Source organism: Mercenaria mercenaria, chromosome 5 (assembly GCF_021730395.1).
Source record: "Mercenaria mercenaria strain notata chromosome 5, MADL_Memer_1, whole genome shotgun sequence".
NCBI lineage: Eukaryota > Metazoa > Mollusca > Bivalvia > Venerida > Veneridae > Mercenaria > Mercenaria mercenaria.
The window spans coordinates 35,880,514-35,907,721 of record NC_069365.1 but is presented as its reverse complement, the minus strand read 5'-3'; the positions used below and the strand labels follow the sequence as shown (position 1 = coordinate 35,907,721).

The following is a 27,208-nucleotide window of genomic DNA, read 5'->3' as shown; positions in this document are numbered from 1 at the left end:
CTTAAACAGCTGTTTCTTGAACAGCTGTACATTTCACCTTGACCTTGACCTCAGGAAATCATCAACATACAAACTGTTTAATAGGTAATGTTTTTTCCATTGAACACTTCAAGATTTTACTTCTTTTACTAATGAAAAACAAATAAATCTTATCATTCCTTCATAATTTTAAGAAATTTAGAAAGTCATTTCTCAACATGTACCTTTATACAAAAAGTGATAAAGACTTGTACAGTATGGGCAAAACAGAACAATAAGAAAATGCCATAGATCTTGCAATGCAATTTCAAGTATACTCTCTTCCACTGTTATTTCCAAAGGACTTTTTATAATTCAAAGCTTGGTCAGGACCATTTAAACACAGCATTAACATATGATTTCTAAAGAAACTTTACAAATTCTTAACTTAAATGCTATAATTCTGTTAAGTACAATACTTATTGCATAAATCATTATCAAACAGTTGTACTCTTCTGAAAACCACAGAGATGTAATTCTAACCAAAAACCACAACATTTTTATGAACATGAGAACATTACTGAATTTACATTAACTATTTTACAGGTACTAGAAGTTGCTCCCCAAGTGGGTGTGCTGAACTCGTCTCAGTGGCAGGCATATCATTCATGGAACTATAGAACTGATAATGATAAAAATAGCCTCATCAACCATTTTCTGAATGAATAAAGGCAAAAGGTATATTCAATATAAACTGAATATTTTAAATGCACTAGAGTAGAGTATAAGCCAAACAAGTTGCCAATGGGTCTGATTAGAGTATAAGCCAAACAAGTTGCCAATGGGTCTGATTAGAGTATAAGCCAAACAAGTTGCCAATGGGTCTGTGTAGAGTATAAGTCAAACAAGTTGCAAATGGGTCTGATTAGAGTATAAGCCAAACAAGTTGCCCATGAGTGTGAGTAATGTATTTAAAGTTAACAAGAAGCACAATGGTCAGAGTAATGTGTAGGCTAAACAAGGAGCACACAGGTCAGAGTATTTTAGACAAGTTGCCCATGCGTCTGTGTAGAGTATAAGCCAAACAAGTTGCCAATGCGTCTGTGTAGAGTATAAGCCAAACAAGTTGCCAATGCGTCTGTGTAGAGTATAAGTCAAACAAGTTGCCAATGCGTCTGTGTAGAGTATAAGCCAAACAAGTTGCCAATGCGTCTGTGTAGAGTATAAGCCAAACAAGTTGCCAATGCGTCTGTGTAGAGTATAAGCCAAACAAGTTGCCAATGCGTCTGTGTAGAGTATAAGCCAAACAAGTTGCCAATGCGTCTGTGTAGAGTATAAGCCAAACAAGTTGCCAATGCGTCTGTGTAGAGTATAAGCCAAACAAGTTGCCAATGCGTCTGTGTAGAGTATAAGCCAAACAAGTTGCCAATGCGTCCGTGTAGAGTATAAGCCAAACAAGTTGCCAATGCGTCCGTGTAGAGTATAAGTCAAACAAGTTGCCAATGCGTCGGTGTAGAGTATAAGTCAAACAAGTTGCCAATGCGTCTGTGTCTGTGTAGAGTATAAGTCAAACAAGTTGCCAATGGGTCTGTAGAGTATAAGCCAAACAAGTTGCCAATGCGTCTGTGTCTGTGTAGAGTATAAGTCAAACAAGTTGCCAATGGGTCTGATTAGAGTATAAGCCGAACAAGTTGCCCATGAGTGTGAGTAATGTATTTAAACTTAACAAGAAGCACAATGGTCAGAGTAATGTGTAGGCTAAACGAGGAGCACACAGGTCAGAGTATTTCAGACAAGTTGCCCATGCGTCTGTGTAGAGTATAAGCCAAACAAGTTGCCAATGGGTCTGTGTAGAGTATAAGCCAAACAAGTTGCCAATGGGTCTATGTAGAGTATAAGCAAAACAAGTTGTCAATTGGTCTGTGTAGAGTATAAACCAAACAAGTTGCCAATGGGTCTGTGTAGAATATAAGCCAAACAAGTTGTCAATTGGTCTGTGTACATACTAAGCCAAACCAATTGCTAATGGGTCTGTGTAGACTATAAGTCAAACAAGTTGCCAATGGGTCTGTGTAGAGTATAAACCAAACAAGTTGCCTATGCGTCTGTGTAGAGTATAAGCCAAACAAGTTGCCAATGCGTCTGTGTAGAGTATACGCCAAACAAGTTGCCAATGGGTCTGTGTACAGTATAAGCCAAACAAGTTGCCAATGGGCCTGTGTAGAGTATAAGTCAAACAAGTTGCAAATGGGTCTGGGTAGAGTATAAGCCAGACAAGTTGACAATGGGTCTGTGTAGATTAAAAGCCAAACAAGTTCCCCATGGGTCTGTGTAGAGTATAAGCCAAACAAGTTGCCAATGGGTCTGTGTAGAGTATAAGTCAAACAAGTTGCCAATGGGTCTGTGTAGAATATAAGCCAAACAAGTTGCCAATGGGTCTGTGTACAGAATAAGCCAAATCAATTGCCAATGGGTCTGTGTAGAGTATAAATCAAACAAGTTGCCCATAGGTCTGTGTAGAGTATAAACCTTGGACAAGTTGCCAATGCGTCTGTGCAGAGTATAAGCCAAACAAGTTGCCAATGGGTCTGTGTACAGTATAAGCCAAACAAGTTGCCAATGGGTCTGTGTAGAGTATAAGCAAAACAAGTTGCCAATGGGTCTGTGAAGAGTATAAACCAAACAAGTTGCCAATGTGTCTGTGCAGATTATAAGCCAAACAAGTTGCCAATGGGTCTGTGTAGATTATAAGCCAAACAAGTTGCCAATGGGCCTGTGTAGAGTATAAGTCAAACAAGCTGAAAATGGGTCTGTGTAGAGTATAAGTCAAACAAGTTGCCAATGGGTATGTGCAGAGTATATCCAAACAAGTTGCCAATGGGTCTGTGTTGAGTGTAAGCAAAACAAGTTGCCCATGGGTTTGTGTAGAGTATAAGCCAAACAAGTTGCCAATGGGTCTGATTAGAGTATAAGCCGAACAAGTTGCCCATGAGTGTGAGTAATGTATTTAAACTTAACAAGAAGCACAATGGTCAGAGTAATGTGTAGGCTAAACAAGGAGCACACAGGTCAGAGTATTTTATAAGCTAAACAAGGAACCAATGGATCTGAGTAGAGTATGTGCTAAACAAGGAGCACATGGGTCACAGTAATGTATAAGTAGAATATAAGCTAAACAAGCAGACCATGGGTTAGAGAAGAATATAAGCTTAACAAGCTGACCATGGGTTAGAGTAGAATATAGGCTAAATAAGCTGACTATGGGTTAGAGAAGAGTATAAGCTAAACAAGCAGACCATGGGCTAGAGAAGAGTATAAGCTAAACAAGCAGACCATGGGCTAGAGAAACGTATAAGCAAAACAAGCAGCCCACGGGCTAGAGAAGAGTATAAGCAAAACAAGCAGACCATGGGCTAGAGAAGAGTATAAGGTAAACAAGCAGACCATGGGCTAGAGAAGAGTAAAGCCTACAATGTTACAAGCAGCACAAGGGCCAGAATAGAGTATAAGCTGAACAAGCAGACCATGGGCTAGAGAAGAGTATAAGCTAAACAAGCAGACCATGGGCTAGAGAAGAATATAAGCTAAACAAGCAGACCATGGGCTAGAGAAGAGTATAAGCAAAACAAGCAGACCATTGGCTAGAGAAGGGTATAAGCTAAACAAGCAGACCATGGGCTAGAGAAGAATATAAGCTAAACAAGCAGACCATGGGCTAGAGGAGAATATAACCTAAACAAGCAGACCATGGGTTAGAGAAGAATACGTGAAACAAGTGGCCAGTGGGCCAGAGTAGAGTAAAAGCTTAGTGTCCTGTTAGGTAGAACATGTTTGCATAATATTTCAAACTTTAATGGCTGCCAGCTGATCTACGATTGTTCCTGTATTCCTTCCTAAAACAGCAGTGACTAAATGTTTTCACCAAGTAACTGACAACTTGTTCACATGAATGTGAGTTGAGGGATTATTGACTTTGGACACAACTGTTTTGTTGACCTTGCCTCATTCTGGGACAGACCTTTTAGTATTAGATTAACGGCAGTATAATGTGAGCTTGCTGGATATGGACAGTATTCTTGCCACAAATCATACTTTACTTTTCACAGCACAGGTAAACCGCAGGTAATTATAATTATTGTTCTTTCAGTACAAATAGTTTCTGAACGAATTCCTTTTTTTTATAGAAAAAATACTGAAAAGAACCTTGCACCCACTAACTACTACATTACAGAATGCTACCTTTTCAGTCATTGATTGATTGTTTCTATTACTTGTTTCTCAAGCATTAAAACAACAACATTATTTTGCAAATATTTTCACTGAAAATGTAACTAGCAGTCTGACTGTATACTTAAATACTACTGTTATTTTTACAGTAATTTTACTATATCTCTTTCTCCTAATAATTTTTTTTCAATCTAAGGCATTAATTTTGCAGTAGTTTTGGGTGACAAAATGTTTGAAGATTATTAAAAAAAGATATTCAAGAAGATGCATCTAAAAATACTTACAGATTTAATAATTCCTGCTATGTGACATGTCATTTTAAATGTACATTATTAAACTTAAAACAGTTTATTTTCTGGTAAAGTTAACCTGTATGAGATATGTTCTACAAAAATTACATCATTAAAATCATACTGAAATGCTGACATATTTTAACAAATTAAACAAATTCACAACAAAAGAAGCTGGTCATTTGTTAATAATCCCTACTAATGGGCTTGGTGTTCATAGGAAAAAATAAGATAGATGTTTACTGTGTAAGAAATATATCGTACAGTGACACCATTTTTGGCTAAAATACAGGGTACTGACCTGATTAGATAGCAGTTGTGATGTAAGGATATTTTGAAACTATTCTGACATTAGAATTTAACAATACTGATTAGTATGGTGTTTAATTATAATTATAAATAAGCCAGCCTTAACAAAGGGAAATTACAAGAAACAGGAAAAAACTTATTAAATCATAACGGAAATATTGGTCATCTACAGCTATATATACTGTAAACAAACCATAAATGAGCCGTGCCATGGGAAAACCAACATAGTGGGTGTGCGACCAGCATGGATCCAGACCAGCCTGCGCATCCGCGCAGTCTGGTCAGGCTCCATGCTGTTCGCTTTTAAAGCCTATTGGAATTGGAGAAACTGTTAGCGAACAGCATGGATCCTGACCAGACTGCGCGGATGCGCAGGCTGGTCTGGATCCATGCTGGTCGCACACCCACTATGTTGGTTTTCCCATGGCACGGCTCAAATAGATAAACTGATCCGATTACTGACTAGACAATCTTTTTCAGATATTTTAAAGTTTTTGCTCAATATCTATTTTTCTTTTTTACTATTTTCTGCCTCTGCTCTAGCTTATTATTTAGTCTGATAAACTGTGACTGATTTGTCCACCAAAGCTGTATGTACTTATATGTCCTTTCAAATTTTCTGTAAAATGGAATCACGCTTATACCATCATATAGCTCTAATGAACACGCTCAAACTGAGTCTGCCCTAAGTCTGTTATTTTGCTTTGTTGCACTATGCTCCAAAAGGATCTGCCTATAAAATTTGTGAAATCTGTTTTCTTTTTAGATGACGGTATTGCTATATTGTTAGTTCAAAGTTTCTTGAAGCTAATAGTAAACAAATGAAAGGTTACTGTAGTCTACATAGAGCTATCTTTAGCTTCTCTATTTAATCCTTATCCTGCTAAATTTCTATAATGAACTTGTCCATCTTTTAATTTGGACAGTACCATTAACTATTAAAAGGTGTGATTTCCAAAAAAGATACTGACTGAATGGCGAACAGTGCAGATCATGATCAGACTGCATGGCTGTGCAGGCTGATCATGATCTACACTGGTCGCAAAGGCAGAATCAATCATGTCCAGAATGATAAGGGTTAAAAGTTTCAGAGTTACTAACTTACTACTAGTAATGTAAAACTGCTATATAATAGTATATTCTTTACATAAATCAGGCAATAAAAAAAAGTTGTGTCACCTGATTTGTGACAGCATTAAATATAGTACTGGCCAACCTTTAACAAGAGCAAAGTCTGCAGGTGCCAACACCCCTTTGACATTAGGCAACATGTACATGTAAGAATAGAGTTATGGTTCTTGGCCTTCTTATTCAGCAACTGATAGTAATTAAGTAATATACAGTTTCAAACCTACATGTATTAATTTTGAAGTCAAGATTTAATTGCCGAAGGAACTCGTTATTTATTTGTTATTTATATTTGTGTTGATTTCAATACAAGACATTTAAAACAGAGTTGGAGTTATTCATCAATTTTGCTGATTCCCCATCAGTGCATCAACAACAGTCGCTGAGCATTTAGCTCTATCATAATAGTAATCAAGGAAAGTGGACCTAAACAAAACATTTAACTTTTTAAGTTAAAAGGGGCCATTATTCTGACAAAATGCAAGGAATAAAGTTATGGTACTTGTCCTACATTAAAAGTAATTCATCTTATGATAATAAACGTGTGTATGTAGTTTCAAAGCTATAGCTCATATCTTTCAAGAAGCTGACCTAAAACAAAAACTTAAACAACACCTGAATGTTGGCAATCAAGTGACCATAATATTCCATAGATCTCTTTTAAAAGTCAGACAAGCAAATGAATATCATAGGTGAAACATAATGGTGCCAATCAAGACTAAAAGAAACATGACTGTCCCTTGAAATACTGCTTGTGGTTCAAGATCTATCTTAGATGGCTTAATTCTGTTTTAATTCACTAAAATCTGACCATTTACTGCAAACAAAATCTCTTGAGAGAAAAACTTTAATGAAATTTCCAATTGATAAAGCTCTGATCAAAACGAGAACTGTTTACTTTACTCCGTAACTAAACACATTGTAAATATTACAAGTTCACAGTTACAATATGAACAAACATAGTCACAAATATTTATATCATTAAATTCTTAGCTAAGCTCACTTTAAGCAAATAATGCTTAAAAATTAACCTCACTGATCAAAGTTAACCTGTTTTACATTTAAATAAAAGCACTTATTAGAGAAGTGGCTTCATAGCTTTTATAAAATTGTTAATTTGACAAATTCACCCTGTCATTACAACACTGCAACAATTTTAGATTTTTTGGTAAGGTAACAATATGCCACAATATGTTTTATAATATTTTTTATGTTTTATATATCAGAATTTTTGTAATACCTTTTTGCAGTTGTCAAATCTGTGGTACAACACAAATAAAAAGCATGTGTATCTGAAAATTTGAAAATATTAACGAAAATGCTTGAATCTAAACAATATATGATTTATTCTAAAAAAGTATCAATTGTAATAATTTAGTCAAGGGAGGAAACTTTATAAAATGTGTTATTCCAAGATTTCCAGATCTTTGTGCAAATCATGTTCATATTAGCTAGTCCATTGTCACTATCAGTGCTTTGTAGTTTGAATATGTATGCAAAATTGACCAGGAGGATGATAAATAATTACAAAATAATATGACATGTCTCACAACCAAATTCATTCCTGAAAGGTAGATTAGATACAATCAAGACAGTATGACAAGTTATGCCGTATTTACATCTTGTTACTTGCTTTAAAAAAAGCAAACTTGCAGCACAGACTTTAAATATAAGTGGCCAAAATTTGAAAATACAAGCATGCTGCATATACAAACGATTAACAAACCTTGATCATTAAAAAAAAATAATGCACTGTGGCATAACACGACTCTGTTGAAGCTGCATATACTGTAATTCAGCAAAATAATAGACTCATTTTTGTTTAGTTTTTATGAAAAGATAGCGGAGTATTCTAACCTTTAGCATACTAGGTAAATTGTCGTCTGCTGGAAATGTCGTCTGCTAAAATTGTTAAGTTCATTCAATTTGCTCCAAAATTGGAAGAAATATTGTCAGAGTAGCAAACAGCTTGGAACCTGATCAGACGCCGATTTAATCGGCGTCTGATCTGGTTCCAAGCTGTTTGCAAAGGCTGTTAAATTCGCCTGCAGCAGGCTAAGGGCTACCATACTTATAGTTACTTCATACTGAAATATGTTGATTCAGACAGATTATGTAACTGGAAACGACTGATGAACATTTTAACAAGCAGCATTACAATTCAATTACAATATTATTTTACATACTGAAAAAAAAATTGATTTATTGATATACTGAACACAGGCAGGCTTAAGCTTATTAAATCATAATAAATGTCTTAATAAAATTAAGTGCAAGAATCAAGTAAAGTGTGCAGTTTAATATTAAGTGGTAGACGAATATGCAAACTCTTTCAGTATCTTTTTTTACTTCGGATGCCATTTTGAGCATCTGTCTTGTACCTGCAAGAAGCAATTCAAACAGCTACAGACACTAACAAACATATTGTGGCATTTTGTAGACCAGTTACCCCTTGAAAATGCAAATGTATGATCTCGATATTGCTTAATTCTCACAATGCTTACAATTTCATGTTAAAGGCTCATAATGCCTTTGTTTTTTATGTGGCTGCCACATTTTTTGTTTTGAGCAAAAAATATATATATTTCTTGTTGAATCATAGTTTCAATAATTGTTTTTTCTATTATTTGTCAAATGTTTTGATATTTATCAACATATTAAAAGGTTTTTATTGAACCAAATGCATTTGATTACCTCCCTTTATGGCTCTATCTGTATAAGTTCATGTTTAGTAATGAAAGTAGTGCTTTTCAAACCATGTAATTTAAGAAATAATAAGTTCCCAAACGTGGTTTAACGTAGAATAACCCGAGTTTTGAGTTCTTATATGTAAGAATATATCAGGAAGGGCTATGGCCTTCGTGATATATTGTTTCGTATAAGAACGAAAAAGTCGAGGTTATTCTATAATAAATCACACTTGGGAACTTATCATTTCGATTCTAACACGACATACTAGTATCAAAAGTGTTAGAAAATATGGTAACTACTTTTTGTGACCGTACTACGCACCTGGATCGGATGACGTCATTGCACGCGAGTGGTTTATTGCAGAATAACCCGAGATAGATTTTGCTCTACATGTATGTAAGTTATTTTGCTGGTTGTGTTAGAATATGCATTATATCTATTTGGACAGCTGTTTCATCTCTTTTTATAAACATAAAAATTAAAGTCTCATACATGATCTAACTCAGTCAGGGATATAAAGGGAGGTAATTAATCTCCTATTGCAATTAATCTTTTTTTACTGACTCTTTTGGGAAACTAAAATGTCCATTAATACTATAGGAGAAGTACAATCGTCTAAAGTCTGGAAAATTGTGCTGTTTGCTGTGTAGTTTGAATGTTGCAAATTTAAAGACAAAATACAGGATTAAAAATAAATAATGAGGAACAATATGTCAAACACTAGGGAAAGTCTCAATGAATTTAATATCTACCAGCTTACGTCCAAGAAGGACCTTCGTCAGGATCATTAAATTTACATATGTATAATACATCCTAATGGTAACAATCATGTGCCTAACCCAAGTTTTCACATGCAATGGTGCATTATGGCATTTTGTTTATACGCCCTAATCATAACTTTACACATAGCAGCAGCTGCTCCAGTTTAGAAAAAAATTGCTCTACATTTCTATATTTACCTTTATATTTTAAACTGATTACAAATTATGAGACTGCAGTTACTTTACTACCACATGAAAATCAATGATTTGGCAAAATTTTGCATTGAGAACTTCAGAAGCTAAGTTTATGGTGTAAGAAAGAAGTTCTGGCATAATTCCAGTGATATATATATACAAGTTTTCCAGTAGCATCTGCCTCCAGCTTCCACTCATCCCTTACATACACCATATCTACCTGTACACTTGAAAATACATATACAAATTATCTACCGTTTGAGGCACCACATGGGGGAAACCTTTCCTGCCAATTTGGAACCTACAGACTTTTTTTGGAGAAAAATTTCAAGTGGTTCTATGCAGAAATAAATTATAGTAAGGTTTAAATGGGCCTCATCGAAACTATATTCTATTTCTATATACACATAGACTAGTTTCGCGTTGAGGCCACGAAATGCAACAAAGATATTCCAGAAAGAACTGCATCAAAATATTAGTGGACAGGGGCAGATTCAGAGGGAGGGAGCCTGCCCACTTAGCTCAATAGGGAGAGTGCAGATCTATGGTCACTGGGTTGTAAGTGCAATCCTCAGGCTAGGTGTATATGGTGATTTGATAAAAGACATTGTGTCTCAAGTCATTTCATCCTCCACCTCTGAAGCATGTGGAGAAAGTTTGCAGTTACTTGTGGAGAACAAGTTACTACTGGTACACAATGTACAGAGTCCAGAAACACACACTAGACAAACTGAGAGACAGCCAGCAGGATTTTGAGTTGTTAACAAGGTATGATAATAACTAAGAGGCCTGTACTGGTTCTTCCCAGGAAAGATGGCTTCATGTGTATTGGTGCTTTACACCGGGCACGTTAAAGAACCAAACTGTTTATAATTCGCAAAGAGCTAGGCTAAGTTAGCCGGACAGACCTGTATCTAAAAATGAGTTCTCTCTGTCTGTTCTTGGGGCTTTATCTCACTCTGTCCCTATAGTCAGATCGCTCTGTGTCTGTACTAGTAGAGGATGAATTTTGAGCCCTGTGTGGCTGCGTATGCTATATGTAAAACGCCTTCGCACGAGTTTAATAATAATTTTATCATGAAAAGGGCGCTATATAAATCTGGTATAATAATAATAATATGATAGACCTTTCACATACCTTTTTGATAATTTGATTAATTTATTCCAAACATACTCAGAACTGAGTGTATGGCTTGACCTCTGTTTCAAATAAAGTGCTTTCTGTTTAGAAAGTAGTCTATTCACAGGCATTGGTGGCAAGAAGCATCATGTTCAAGAAAATACAAACAAACAAGAACTTCAAATACTGAATATTCATCCTTACTTTTGTCCACTTTCCCCCTACACCCAACCCTTTTATCAACCCTTTATCCCCCACCCCTTTTTTCTATTTTGCGTATGATAAAAATGTACCTGTTGTTGGATTTTTGAAGAAACCCATATACAATATTTCCTTTTGTTGTGGGCTACTTTGCTATACATGGCTCTATGGCTTCGTTTCGGGTGCTCTGTACTTCCGGAAAATCTACCCTTACCATTAAAAACAAGAGCTCCGCCAAGCGGGACAATATACGCCCGAAGGGTTACATCAGAGGATGGCAGCAAAATTTAAAGAACTTGACTGTTGAAGCCCAAAGGACAGGAACAACAAAGGGAAGAAATTCCAAAAAAATTCTAAGTCCACAAAAACAATATTCTAGGTCCACAAAAAAATCATGACCAGGTACAGGTATGTCAAAATACACCTAAAAATTGGAGGTACCATCCATGTTGTACCACAGAAAGGTACATTGTCATTACATCTGTTGGTCTCAGTTTTTCCCTACGGCCAATAATAAAAAAGTTTTAAAATAAGCTATTTATAGTAACATAAAAGGGAAGTAATTCAAAAAAAATTATTGTAAGTGAACAAAAAAGGGATCTGCCAAATAAAAAGAAGAGCACTGCAATGCAGAGCAATATACACAAAACAAAATCATATAAGACCTTCTACCCCTAAGTGTGACCTTGACCTTGAAGCGAGTCATCCGAAAGATGCACTCTACACGTCGTCTCGGTGTGGTGAACATTTGTGCCAAGTTTCTTTGAAATCCTTCAAGCATTTCAAGAGATACAGAGCAGACACGAAACAAAGTGATATGACCTTTGACCCCTAAGTGTGACCTTGACCTTGAAGTGAGACATCCAAAACATGCGCTCTGCACGTTGTCTTGGTGTGGTGAACATTTGTGTCAAGTTTCATTGAAATCCTTCAAGGGGTTCAAGAGTTATAGAGCGGACACGAAATTGCTAATGGACAGACGGACAGACACCAGGGGTATAACATAATACGTTCCTTTGGGGCGTATAAAAGAAGGACAAAAGTTTAGAAAAATCTTAACAGTGTTAAGTTCCTTAGGTCATTCTTACATTTCAATAAACCATGCAATCTGACCATTTTGGGATATTTTAGTGTAGTTAAGGTCAATGAGGTCAGATCTAGCCCTTATCTCAAGAGTATCTATTCAATAATGTTAGGTTATACACCTATAGCTGTGGACAGAAGCTATCTACTATGATACAGTGGTACCCCACAAATATTTGTCACCTGTCGGGTAAACCCTGGTCAACACAGATAAATGAACTTGTCCTGATAGACTGTGTCAATTTGGACATGACAAGCTCTGATATTAACTTTCAGAAAATAATCATCATTTAAAGAACTGTTTGTTACTTCACCAGTTCTTCCTATAAAACATATATCAAGTAATATACACTACTCAATCATCTGTTAAAGCTAGAGATTCCAGGACAAATCTGACTGCCTCTATTCAACCTAATACACTTTCCCCGCTGATGCAATATACAGATTCTGCAAAAAAGCAAGAAATAATCTTGCAAGGAAGTGCAATAACTGCTGAATCACTTAAAATATTCCAAAGAAAAACCTCCACCCATAGTTAATATTGCATTCCCTTAATTTTTTCCTTTTGTTCAGTTTGTGTTATATCAGGGTGTAACAATTATATTGCCATCTCGAGCATAAATCATATTAAACAGTGTTTCATGCTGCTTCCAGGTGATACACATTTGACTAGGTTAAATTTGTCTCAAATGTAATTGATCCATTTTTAATAATTTACAGAATCTATTTTTGCATAATTATAAATCATCCAAGTTCATATCAGATAAAAAATCTAATTTTAAAAGCTAGAGCCAAACAGGTACAAGTATCCTTTCTATTACTGTTTCATCAGAATATTTCAGGGATTCTTACCTTCACATACTGAGAGTCCCTTTCTGGCGACACGGACGGATGACGATCTGCATTCCATACCGATGGCATACTGCTTGCCATTATATTTCCTGAATCTCCAATTGGTAAAAAATCCATTGTTTTAATTTCACCTTGTGAACCATCTTCAACAGTAGTTAAAGAATGTTTTCTCCCAGAATCTTTGTCCTTACTTGCACTGTATTTCCTTTCTCGCTGTAGAACACTGGCTGAACTCACACTTCTAGCAATTGGACGTTTTGGTGAAGGGACACTGAGAAGGTTATTTGGTTTTTCTAATGTACCCGTAGGTGAATAACTAATTGGTGTTGAAGTTGAACTTTCCGAACCACCAGAATGCACGGAAGTAGCAAAATCAATTCCTTCATTATCATCACCTTCATGTTCCTGAACAGGAGACATACCCCCTGTTTCGAGTCGCTGAAGTCCATCAAAACCACCACTTTGCAACATAGTTTCCTCAGCACTCTGATATCCAGGTTCATCAAAAGGTTCTGACATATCACTTTGTGGTGAGAATATAACATCTTCAGATATACTCCCAGATTGTTCCGTTCCAGAATAAGAAGATAGCGGTTCACTAAAACTTACACTTCCTTGTTGTTCTGGGTTTTCATTTTCATGATTGTTATTTATAACATCTAAATCACTGGTTTCTTTGTCAGCAACAACAATATTTTCGTTGTCTTCTGTAATGTTTTGATCTTCAACCTTTTCTGTGACTGAATCATTCATCCTATCAATCTGCAAGAATGGAAAACTTTGACTAGAATTTATTACACCTGATACATCGAAATCAAAACTTTTATTCCCACTTGGATCACTTTTTGATTTTTGTTTCGGTGATCTTCCATTTCGCTTTTCAAGTTTTTCTGACTCAGTTTCAGTTGGTTTTGTAACAACTTGCTCAACAGCCATACAGGTTGCTCCTGGCTCTTCAATTTTTTCACCTTCTTCAATTGTTTCTTCAGTTTTTATAGGAACCATACCAGCACAAGGCACTCTTGACTCATCACCAGGTAAAGATGGAGGACATTCTTTGCTCGGACTTCTGAATATATTATACCCAGCTAAATCCAGTCTACACTCATCCCTTTTTGATGGAAATACTGGAGTTGATAACTTTCGCGTACTTCCACCAAAGTTCAATAAATCTAATCTATTAGGTTTCTTGATAGAATTTTCATCATAAGCAGATGCTACCCTTTTTAAACTGTTTTCATCTGCACTTTCTTTTGTTTCATCTGTCTGAAATTTCAACAAAGGAGGTATTTTAGTCTTTGGCAGTGATAATCCTGCATAACCAGGTCGCCGCTTTGGAGGAGCGGTTTGTCGTAATCTCAAGAATTCAGAGTTCCTATCAATAGGATGTAAGGTGTAAGTGCTGACATGAGTTGTTGGTGTATCACTATCTGACATAGTAGCACCCTCCTCTTCCCCAAGCTTTGGGGAATCACTAGCAGGCTTTGAGTCAAATTTTTGACCATCTTTTTCTGGTGTACCAACTGTATCACCAGAAGATGTTGATTGTTTATCACATTTTTCATCTTCATCATCTCTTTCATCTTTCTCTGGTATTGGCTCCACAGTACCTGTCTTTTCTTTATCACTTTCAACACTTCTTGTCATTACATCTGTTGACTTGTTACTTTCCTCTAAAGGAGGTTGACAGTTTTCGGGAAAGAGTGGTGCATTATCTACTGAGGCATCAGCACTTTTTGATCTCATATTTTCGTCCCTCATTTTAGGTATTTTGGTATTTGGACTTAGGGAAGTGTCTTTAGAACCTCCACGAGGGCTTTTTAACTTGTCTGTTAGTAATTTCAAACTTCTGCTCCTATTTCGGTTCAGACTAGATCCTCTCTTTCCAAAGTTTGGTGACCCAGGTGGGGGTGAGGCTCGTGGCGAGGTCTGTGTGGAGTGAGCTTTAGGTATAGTCTGTGGCTTGATGATTTTTGGGCGTATGGACTTGTCAAACACACTGCCATCCTTCCATTTCTTAATTTCTTCCATTAAATTCTTTATTTCCACAGCTTTGCCAGGATCAGTTTTATGTCTAACATGACCCAATGTATGGCTGCCAAATTTTGGCAGTTTGGGTCGTGTAATTTTGGGGGATATTTTTTCGCTTGACACTTTGTCCCCATCTTCACTTGCCACAGATTCCTCCATATCTAACTTCGAATATTTTTCACTTCAAAATGAGAGTAAATCCATTCGCCCTAGTTCTACATCTGCAAAATAAATAAGAAGTAATTTTATTAATACGGTTTTGTTTCATCAACATAATCTACTCAGCTTCAATATAATAGACTAAGAAGATGGCTTTTATAACATAATTTATAAGTGAGTCTTTCACATTTCTTTTGAAAAATGTCCGAGACAGAATCATCATTTTTATATTACATACTTGAATGTTCACAGATGTATTGTATTTAATACTTTAGTTTATATGCAGAAATGAAGATACTGTTTCTGTTCTTTGGAAACCTTGTTATGTCAGTTATGGTCAGTTTTCTGCAGAGGAAAATTGCTAAAATTAATTAATATATCATGCAGCACATTATAGACATTGCTCTGGAAATACAAAATATGGAAAATTCTAAGCAAACTATTTATATGTTCTTTTTTATATAGCTGGTTAAATCTGTAACTTTTAGAAATGGTTCAATACGACAGGAAAACAACATTTTTGTTGATGCAGAATATGTGTTTTCTCATGTAAATAAATCTTATTTATGTGGTTTCTGATGATATGAAATACCAACTTTCTGATTAGTTATCGACCCCATTTTTTTTCTTGATGACGAAATAAAGTACTGCTTTTGAATGCAAGGATAAAAGTCCCCCTTAATATCCCCCATCCCAGGGCTCCCACACAACCAAAACTGACATTTAAATTTTTTGAAGAAAGCAAGGATCTTAAAACTGTTCATCCCAACTGTGCATATTGTCATTAGTAAATACAACAAGAGCTGTCCGTAAGACAGCACGCTTGACTTTTCTCAGTGCTTGACTCCGAATTAGAGCTTTGCCAGTAAAAGGGGCATAACTCTGTCAAAATTCAAATCAGAGTTACAGGGACTGCTTCTTCTGGTGTAGCCTTTGATAGTAAATAACTATTTTAAGTTTCAAGTCAATAGCTTTGAAAGTAACAGAGATATTGGACGTTATATAAAACTTTAACCAAAAAATTCTAAGTTAAAAAGGGGCATAACTCTGTCAAAATTCAAATCAGAGTTATGGGGATTGTTTCTCCTGGTGTAGACTTTGATAGTAAATAACTAATTTAAGTTTCAAGTCAAAAGCTTTGGTAGTAACAATTTGACTTTAGCAAAAACTTTAACCATAAATTTCTAAGTTAAAAAGGGGCATAACTCTCTCAAAATTCAAACAGAGTTATGGAGATTGTTTTTCCCAGTGTAGACTTTGATAGTAAATAACTACTTTAAGTTTCAAGCCAAAAGCTTTGATAGTAACAGAGATATTTGACTTTATCAAAAACTTTAACCCAAAATATCTAAGTTAAAAAGAGGCATAACTCTGTCAAAATTCAAAAAGAGTTATGGGGATTATTTCTCTTGGTGAAGACTTTGATAGTAAATAACTATTTTAAGTTTCAAGGCAATAGCTTTGATAGTAACAGAGATATCTGACTTTATCAAAAACTTTAACCAATGGCGACGCTGAAGCTGGGTTGAGTGCAATTTAGCTCTACTTTTTCTTCGAAAAGTCGAGCTAAAAATAATAGGGCACAAGGTTGTAACTAAGTATGTATGCTATAGGAGAGATCGCCGTGACGTCACGCGTTAACATCTGTTTATCTGGTGGTTGGCAAAACAAATGATTTTAACACCGTTTGCGTATTGAATCAGAATTTTTAATTTTTAATAACTTTTTTGCTCATTTATGGATTTTCAAAATTCAAAAAGATTTGAAATACTAACAATCTTCATATTTTTGTATCCAAATATCTTTTTTCAATGAATAACCGTTTTAAATGACATATAATTTTAAAAGCGGCGTAGTGATTTTCACAACCTTTAGAAAAACAGTGTAAGTTAAGCGTTCATAATTAATCCATTTTATTTCGAAATAACAATTAAAAGTAATCAATAAATTGCTTGTTTTATAACCTTTCCATTGATCAAAAATAATTTATGTAATTTGTGTTTTAAGAAAGTTTAGACCGTTAGAAAAACACCACTGTTTACAAAAAACATGGACGGTCGGCTTCTGCCCACCCGATCACTGTCTTATCAGTTCTAAAAATAGAATTGTATACAAACACGATCTCTCCTATTGAATTAAGTTTTACATACAGAAATAATATCTACAATAAGTATGTAACACTTTCTGTCTAAAGAAAATGGTAACAATTGTATATCTAGTGTTATAAAGAAACTAATTTAAAATCATTTCATGAAATCTGTTCTTCACTTGCCACAACATTATTCAGCTTTTTCAGTCTTCGGGAGTGTTAAACTGTTTAAAATTAATTACACTGTTTAAAATTAATTAGTCTTTATCTCTTTTCATGTCTGATAGTTTATTTTAAGGATCAATATGTTCTAAACTGCTAACAAACTAAACATTCGTCATACTTTGAACAGGTTGAATGTTTTATATTTATTTAGAAAATATTTTATATTTATTTAGAAAATATTTTATATTTATTTAGAAAATATTTTATATTTATTTAGAAAATGAAAGTCATCTGTTGTTTTTTTTAATTACAAGAGGGTCATGATGACCCATTTAGCTCACCTGTTACACTAGGCCTTGGAATCATCAAGATAAACATTCTGACTAAGTTTCATGAAGATAGGGTCATAAATGTGGCCTCTACAGTGTTAACAAGCTTTCCCTTTGATTTGAGTGGTGACCTAGTTTTTGACCCCACATGACCCAGTTTCAAACTTGGCCTAGGAATCATCTAGATAAACATTCTTATCAAGTTTCATGAAGATAGGGTCATAAATATGGCCTCTAGAGTGTTAACAAGCTTTCCCTTTGATTTGAGTGGGTGACCTAGTTTTTGACCCCACATGACCCAGTTTCAAACTTGGCCTAGGAATCATCTAGATAAACATTCTTATCAAGTTCCATGAAGATAGGGTCATAAATATGGCCTCTAGAGTGTTAACAAGCTTTTCCTTTGATTTGAGTGGGTGACCTAGTTTTTGACCCCACATGACCCAGTTTCAAACTTGGCCTAGGAATCATCAAGATAAACATTCTGACCAAGTTTCATGAAGATAGCGTCATAAATGTGGCCTTAAGAGTGTTATTGTTAACAAGCTTTTCCTTTGATTTGACCCCATATGACCCAGTTTTGAACTTGGCATAGGAATCATCATGATAAACATTCTGACCAAGTTTCATGAAGATAGCGGCAGTAACTCTAGAACCCACAATGGAATCTAGCCGGTTTTTGAAAGGAACCGAGATCTTATTGTGACTTGAAGTTGTGTGTAAGTGTGGTTAAAATCGAATGTAAAATGTCACTTCTATCATGTTCACAAGGTAAAACTTAACAAATTTTTGCTCTTTCAGGGGTCAATCAGGGGCCTAACTCCGGAACCTATGACTGGATCTGACGGATTCATCATGGAATCCAAGATCTATTGTTGTTAAAGATATTTTGCAAGTTTGTATCAAATCAAACCATAAATGAAGTCTCTATATGGCTGCAAAAGCCAAAATAGCAAATTTTGGCCCTTTAATGGGCCATAATTCTGGAACCTATAATAGGATCTGGCCAGTTTTCAATGGAACCAAGATATGCCAATACAAGTTGTGTGCAAGTTTGATTCAAATCGATTACAAAATGTGGTCTCTATCGAGTCCGCAAGATATTGTGGGAATTTTTGATGCGGCGTTATTCAAGGGATTGCCAGCAGAGATCTTTAAGCATTTGGGTGACACTGCTTGTTTGACCATAGTTGTTTGGTGGATGGTAGAGTAAGTGATTGACAAGACCAAGTAAATTCCTTGATCCATCAATGAATGGCAGAGGAATGGACTAGACCAAGTAAATATATCCCTTGATGGATGGCAGAGTAATGGACCAGACCAAGTAAATCCCTTGGTGGATCATAGAATGGCAGAGTAAAGGTGAACATTCATCAAGTGGTTCGCTACTGGCTAAGTTTGGTGAACATCTATCAAGAGGTTTGAAAGAAGATTTTTTTTAGTTTTTAGTGCTGGCTGCCCATAAGTGCATTTGACCAGATTATATATGGGTCCACATGCAATGATGTTTAGTTAATCTAGCTGGTGAAGTCTGGTGAAAAAAGAGAAAAAATTATTAAAATTCCCTTTGTTAACTTGATGAATCTCTATTAAAGCAAGGCCAATTTAAGCCAAAGGGTCACGGCCTGAATTAACCCTGATAATTATCAAAGCTCAAAAGCTTTCACATAAGAATTTAAGAGATTATGAAAACCTTTCAGTTCCCAAGGTGGGGTCGAACTGGACAAGGATATGATTTAAAAGCTTTGCAAAAGATGATTCACACCAAATTAACTATTAAGTCAAAATCTGGTGAGTGGACAGAAAAGTCATTTGAAGAAAAGCTGATGGATGAGTATCTGACAACAGACACAGGGTGAATGGATTAGCTCCCTTTGTGCACATAAAATTTTTATAGTGATCAAAATTTTCTAATAGTTAAAATGTTAACGGTAAAAAATAAAAAACCTAAAGTTCTCTTGTGAGTACAGAATCTGAGAAAGATTATGATATTATGTTAAATTTTCGGAAGTGTCTATTCGTCCGGTTACAGGACGGCTAGCAAATCCTCAGGGGATTTTCTAGTCGTCTGGTAATTGATTTCCTAATGAATAGACATGATTTTATATAGTTTTAATTACTTACTTAAGATATCGAGACTTATCTGCAAACAAAATTTTGTGTAAAAACATACTATATATATATATATATAAACATTTACAATAAATCACTGCATTATTCAGCCGATAAAATGGAAGTTTGCCGAACTCAATAATGGCGAGATCGACGTGACGTCACTTATTAAAACCTGTTCATCTGGAGGCTTTTATGGGAACGGAATTTTTAAATTTTAACAACTTTTTCACTGGATTTTCAAAATTAAAATAGTTTTTAAGTACTTTCAAATTTTCATATTTTAGTATTCAAATATTTTTTAAATATTAAAACTGTTTTAAATGACATCTAATTTCAAAAGCGGCAGCGTGACGTTCAAAACTTTAAGAAAAACAGTAGTTAAGCGTTCATTAATCCATTTTATTTTGAAATAATTATAGTCAAAATTAATTAATGAATTGCTTTTTTAAGCTTTCCATTCTTCAAAAGGTATATATATAATTGTGTTTTAATAATTAAAGTTTAGGCCGTTAGAAAAAAAACATCACTTTTTACAAAATAGCATATGGACGTTCGGCGATCAATGTTTTTTCATTTCTAAAAATAGAATATTAACGGATTTGTAAACAAACACGATCTCTTGCGTTTAATCGCCTGAAAAAATCAGATAAGTATTGATATTTTAACTAAATAACATTTAAATCTATATAAAATCATTACTTATTCATTAAGAAATCAATTACCGGACGACTAGAAAATCCACTGAGGCTAGGCGTCCGGTTACCGGACGGCTAGACACTTCCTAAATTTTAAGACTCCACTGTCTTTATTTCGCAAAACATTTTAAAGCTGGCATCACATGGTTATAATTTATTATCAATATTGAATTAAATTAATTGAAGATCACTGATATGCTGAGGAAACTGTATTACTTTTAGTGGTCAACGAGTTGTACTCAGTAGCTCCACAGGCTTGACAGAAGAATATATATAATAATTCCAGCCAAGCAAAAGTGACGATATGTATACACGATTTAACTAACACAGATAATCCTCTCTCTGAAACTTCACACATTTGGAAATTCTTAGAAATACAGCTTTCGAAAACCATACAAAATCCCCGTTGGGAACCTCAAGAAAAGTCAAACAAACTTTATAAAGTTTTGCATCAACAGGAAATACAGGCAAACTGCACTGAAATTGTTAATAAGTCCACTGACATCGGCAAAAAAATTCTACCTTATAAATCTGACGCGTTAAAATCCATCATAATCGAATAATCAAAACCATTTTCACTCAAATAATATACCGATCCGTTTGCAATTCACCTTCCGCCGCCATATTGGATTATCTACTCAAAGGTAATTGCCGACAATCACTCTGCCGAACGCTGTACGCGTGGTCGTTTTGCAAATGCAAGTGCGTAGCTAATTGGGTAGACTAGAGGTATAAACGACCCATGGTTTTTAAGTGTAAATGTAAAGGTAACCGTCGCTTTTTTTGTGAAACAATGAACATAAGCTCTGTAGAGCTTTTGAGAGTTATACCTTACCTCCAGCAACTTTACTGGTACCCGTTGAGAGGCAAATGTGACTAAGTGGCCCAAGGCCACACTGCAACAGGAGTGGCCAGGAATCAAACCCGGGTGTTTCACCTCTGTAGGAAAGCATCTTAGCCCTGTTGACCAATGCATCCGTGTATTTAAACTGCCCAACTTTTAACTCATTATTTTTGGTGTTATAGTTGCCACTGAAATCAACTAGATCTACAATATTAAATTAAAATAGCTAATTATTGATATGAGTGTGTTTTATATCCATCTTTTTTATAAGAGGTTATATGTCAATGATATATATCTCAAAACTTGATTACTTAATGTGAAATGTAATGGGTGCTGTTTTACTATTTTTAGATAGATCTGTTTTATTTAGAAAATCAAGTATCGTAATTTCGTTTTCTAATAAAAAAAATTTGAAGTCATTATTTTTAAGTTTTTTTTCTATAGACAGATTTTTTTAGAATTTTTCAATATTTATTCTGTCGATTTCAGACAGCATTAGGGTATGTCGCCTTGCCGGCTTTTTAAGTTCTGATCTTCACAGTTTGGCTTTATTATGTTTCTTATATAAATACTAATTTTCAAAAAGATTTGAAATCTTATATTAGACTATCTATCCCCACCTTTTTGAAGGCCTTGGATGTGAACCAATATATTGTCTACTGAAGTAATACCTATTGTCACAGTTGCACCTCTCTTTCGCATGTTATGGACAGGAATGCATGCCATGAAATTAGTGATAAATATTAGATTATACTAAATGTAAAGGACTGTGAGAAGGAGATATCATATTAAGGGTAAAATAAAGGACAAGTATGAAAAAGTTAGAAGTGGTAAAAACTTGCTGAACAAGTCATTTTATTGTGAGAAGCTTGTTCGAGTCCAAGCTTGGCATACCAGTAATGTGGCAGACCATTCCAGGACATTGTAGCATGGGGTGGGGAGAAAGAAAAAAAGAGAAAATTTGTAATATCTGTGCCAACATGAACCTCATGGAGATTATAAATCTTATAAAACATTCTAAGCTTGGCATCATTTCTTTGACTGCACTGCATTTTGGGAACACTGGAATAAGAGGAGCACCACTCTGCACCATCTCAATGTTATTTACATTCTTTTCAATGTGAACTTAAACTAAACTATTGTTGCTACTATTCATGTTGAGGATGGACAAGTGTTTGATAATGAGGGATCAAACATGTTTATTTTTATTAACAACAAAGATACTTTGTATTTAATGTGTATAGAAGTACAGTCAGTTTGCTTGCCTTCGCTTATGGATTACATATGAAATTATGAGTTTGCTAAAAGAAGTAGAGTATTACAGAAACATATGTCCTGGAAGATCGTAAAGGATGTTATTTCTGGTAACAAACAAATGAAATCTAGTTCTATGGAACAGTTACAAGCAAGAGCTGTCAGAGGAGACAATGTACTAGTCTTCAATGCTAGGTACATGAAAAGTACCATAAAATGAGTTTTCATAATGCCAAAAATCTGTAATATACAACGTTTATTTCTTTGAGGATGCAAACACTTTTTGTATCATACAAAGGTGTAGCCTTGGAAGTGTTGGAATAGTTGTGTGTAAATTTCCAGTTAATATTGTTTATTTTCTTTCATTTAAATCCAACACTTTCCATATTTTTGTAATAATTACCTCCCTTAACATAACTGGATACTCAAGCACTGTTTCCGGCAGTAGCAGCCTAGACTGGATTCTCTGGTATTACATTACCACAGCAAGCATAGAACCATGCTGCTGCAAACATTACCACAGCATCAAGACTAGACCCATGCTGCTGCAAACATTACCACAGCATCAAGCCTAGACCCATGCTGCTGCAAACATTACCACAGCATCAAGTCTAGACCCATGCTGCTGCAAACATTACCACAGCATCAAGTCCAGGCTCATGCTGCTGCAAACATTACCACAGCATCAAGTCTAGACCCATGCTGCTGCAAACATTACCACAGCATCAAGTCCAGGCTCATGCTGCTGCAAACATTACCACAGCATCAAGACTAGACCCATGCTGCTGCAAACATTACCACAGCATCAAGTCCAGGCTCATGCTGCTGCAAACATTACCACAGCATCAAGTCTAGACCCATGCTGCTGCAAACATTACCACAGCATCAAGTCCAGGCCAATATTGCTGGAAACAGTATCTTATATAGTCCTGCTTTGAACTTGACCTAGATTTCATAGGGACAAACATACTGACAAAGTTTTAAGAAGATCAAACAGAAAACGTGACTTCAAGTGATAGCAAGGTATTTTCTATGATTAGATATAGTGACCTAGTTTTTTACTTCAGCAAACCCAGTTTTAAATTTGTCTTGGACTTCATAGAGACAAAAATTCTGACAAAGTTAATTGTATCATGGTTTACCTTACCTGCAGTGTCATTATAACTGTTAACTTCTATCTGTAATTTACTTCAACCGAGGAAGAGGCGTGGCTATAAGCCGTACTCTAACTAAGTTAGAGAACATGTTTTAGGTCCCACCTACATATAGAATACTGTAAGGAAATGTTGAACTTTCTGAAACAGTTCTCTATTTCAGTTAGAGTATGCTTGTCACATGATAGTACCAATGCTTAAAATGGAATGTTAACTTGTCAATCAAAATTAGTAGCCGAATGTGTTGTTCATATTGGCGGACCATGATACAAAACAGAAAACGTAGGGGCCACTCAAATAATGAGGTTATTTCTCGTGAACCCCTACTCTTTCTATTACATAAAGTGCTTTAGATCAAAACTGAAAACACATTTGTATAGTCAGTTTCATAAACAATGAGTGTGCTCTTGTTAAATACAAAATATCTGTAGTCTAAATCTAAGTTCTAGAATCCTGTTCATATTTTGAATGTATATGTTTTAAGTGTGTGTTATGTAATTGTATTAAAAGCGCAATAGAATATTTTATAATTTTTGTGCTATATAAATGCCATGTATTTGTATTTGTGTAAAGCTGATGTAGAAAATGTAGCCTCTAGTGTGTTAACAAGGTTTCCCTATCAACTGACCTTTTGACCTAGTTTTTGACCCATTAACAAACTCATCCGAGATGTTATTGAGGGTAATATTCTGACCAAGTTTCATTAAGACTGGGATACAGGATGACCGCAATACCTCATCTTGAGCACTTTGTGCTCTGGTGAGCTAACAACTGACAACACTGTGAACATTGTAAATCTTATATAGGATATATAGGGAAGAAGATTTAGTTCAAATTCAAGGAAAAGCTTCATCAATTTATTTAATTTGCCTTAAACAGTTGAATCAAGCTACTGAAATGGTTGTAAGCAACACCAATAAACTAACTTTTAAGCACTTTATGTCTCAATAATTTGTTCAAACAAGAGCACCGCCTTGCAGTGGTGCTGACGCTCATCTGATTTTTTTTGTATAATAGAAATATTGTCCTACCCATGATTTTCTAAGTCTAAAAAGGGCCATCACTCTTGCAAAAAGCAGGATAGAGTTATGTTTCTTGATGTACAGTGTCCACTTATGATGGTGAAAAACTGTTGCAAGTTTTAAAGCAATAGCTTTGATAGTTTATGAGAAAAGTTGACTTAAACATAATATTCAACCAAGAAAATGATTTTTCTAAGTCCAAAAGGGGCAATAATTATTGCAAAAAGCAGGATGGAGTTATGTTGCTTGCTGTACAGGGTCAGCTTATGATGGTGAACAAGAGCTGCAAGTTTTAAAGCAATAGCTTTGATAGTTTAAAAGAAAAAGTTGACCTAAACATAAAACTTAACCAAGAAATCTGATATTTTCTAAGTCCAAAAGGGGCCATAAATCTTGCAAAAAGCAGGATGGAGTTATGTCTCTTGCTGTACAGGGTCAGCTTATGATGGTGAACAAGTGTTGCAAGTTTTAAAGGAATAGCTTTGATAGTTTAGGATAAAAGCTGACCTAAACATAAAACTTAACCAAGAAAACTGATTTTCTAAGTCAAAAAGGGGCAATAATTCTTGCAAAAAGCAAGATGGAGTTATGTTTCTTGATGTACAGGGTCTGCTTATGATACTGAACAAGTATTCCAAGTTTCAAAGCAATAGCTTTGATAGTTTAGGAGAAAAGTTGACCTAAACCTAAAACTTAACCAAGAAATCTGATATTTTCTAAGTACAAAAGGGGCCATAAATCTTGCAAAAAGCAAGATGGAGTTATGATTCTTGCTATACAGGGTCAGCTTATGATGGTGAACAAGTATTCCAAGTTTCAAAGCAATAGCTTTGATAGTTTAGGAGAAAAGCTGACCTTAACATAAAACTTAACCAGGCAACGCCGACGCCGACAACCGCTCAAGTGATGACAATAACTCATCATTTTTTTCCAAAAAATCAGATGAGCTAAAAACCATACTATTTCATACATCATATGGTCATTGGTATAATATACAGGAGGTATAGGATGCACAAAATAAATAAAGACTTAACAATCTTACCCATACTTTTATTCTATACTCTATTTTATGTTGTGTTCCCAATTATATACAATATATTTCCCAGGCTGCTATCACAGTTATATTGACAACAATAAATAACATCATAAAATTACATATCAAAATACAGTAATACTTCATTACAAAAATATATTTTCTTACAAAGCACAGCTCGTTTTTCTTTTCTTTATCTACAAATAAAATTATTTTTTGGGTGGTTTTCATTGTTTTGAGGGTAATTATACAAGAAAACAGAAAAACAACATCACAATGACAGAGAATAAATTTTTTGAGAAAAATGATCTTGAAGTGAAAAACCATCCATGTATTTCAAGTATAGACTAACACAGATATAACGTGTAATGACCTTGTTTTCTTGTGATTAATATAAGGTATGTCATTTAGCTAATGTTTTGAATTTAATGAAACATCTTTTTTATAAGATGAAGCAAAGTTATTGTAAAACAAAAGGGCATGCATCCTTATTTCAGTACACCACTCTGATACAAAGTCTCCTTATTTAGTTTATACTTATTTCCAGACTGAATGCAACAACAATTTAACACTTATTTAGCCCCGATCAATTATGCTTTCTAAGTAAAACAAGCACAAGTGTATCATGGCAACATTTATTGGTATTTAAATTAACAACCTTTGGATTTTTACTTAAGAAATAATGTAAAGAAAAAACGTGTTTTAACGTTATCAATGCACAGAAAGAGGTAATACGTCTGTGGAATAATTTCGCGAGGGCGTGGCCCGAGTTAATTATTCTGGCGACATATAACTGACTGTGAGTGTATTAATTTAGGTAAAACACTATTTTGCTATACATTATTTCGATTCTAATATGCCCTTAATCTAAAACAGTGGATAAAATATAGTAGCGCTCTTTCTTGGTTGCAACAAAAACATTGATGTCATCTGACGTTAATGCGACATCATTTTAGTGTAAGTGTGTTTTAACAGAAACAAGCATATAAGAATATATCATAATAACCTTAATTTAACCCAAAAAACTACTTTCTAAAATCAGGAAGTATTGCCAGGTGATAAAATGTACCCTACTGGTTAGGGAACTGAGATTTTGAACAGTTTAAAACTGGGGTTTTTTTTACTGAAAATATACCTTAATATGTATGAATTTTCTACTATTGCTAAATCACACCTTTTCTTCATTTCCAAGAATTAACATTACCTTAATTTATTGTAAGGAATCAATATAAAATGTATGAAATTGAATTAAATTTAAGAATAAAATACACTGTATTATGAAAAATTAGAGGGGAGTAATGCATATGATTACAATTATCTCTTAAAAAAGACAAGTAATTATGGTCATAAAACTGTTCTGTGGTGCCTCCTTTTATCTTAAGATTTTGTTTGTATCATTTTCTACAGTAAATTAGGAATAACAGGTATGTGCTTGTATAAAATGTATGGCTGAAAATGTCAACACTGTTAAAGATGTTATCTTTGACCAAGGACCTACTGTAG

The 27,208-nt window shown here is 34.8% G+C and overlaps 1 protein-coding gene across 1 annotated transcript in view; it reads right to left on the bottom strand.

The window, feature by feature from the left end:
• Positions 1 to 21,052, bottom strand: part of LOC123556880 (rho guanine nucleotide exchange factor 17-like) — an 85,596-nt gene extending 64,544 nt beyond the window's left edge. The window contains exons 1-2 of the mRNA XM_053543192.1: positions 20,921 to 21,052; positions 12,816 to 15,067 (exon numbers count right to left, since the gene is read on the bottom strand). Coding sequence (XP_053399167.1) covers positions 12,816 to 15,005 — 2,190 coding nt within the window. The 5' untranslated portion in view covers positions 15,006 to 15,067; positions 20,921 to 21,052. The remainder of the gene's footprint in view (positions 1 to 12,815; positions 15,068 to 20,920) is intronic.
• Between the last annotated feature and the right edge of the window lie 6,156 nt (positions 21,053 to 27,208).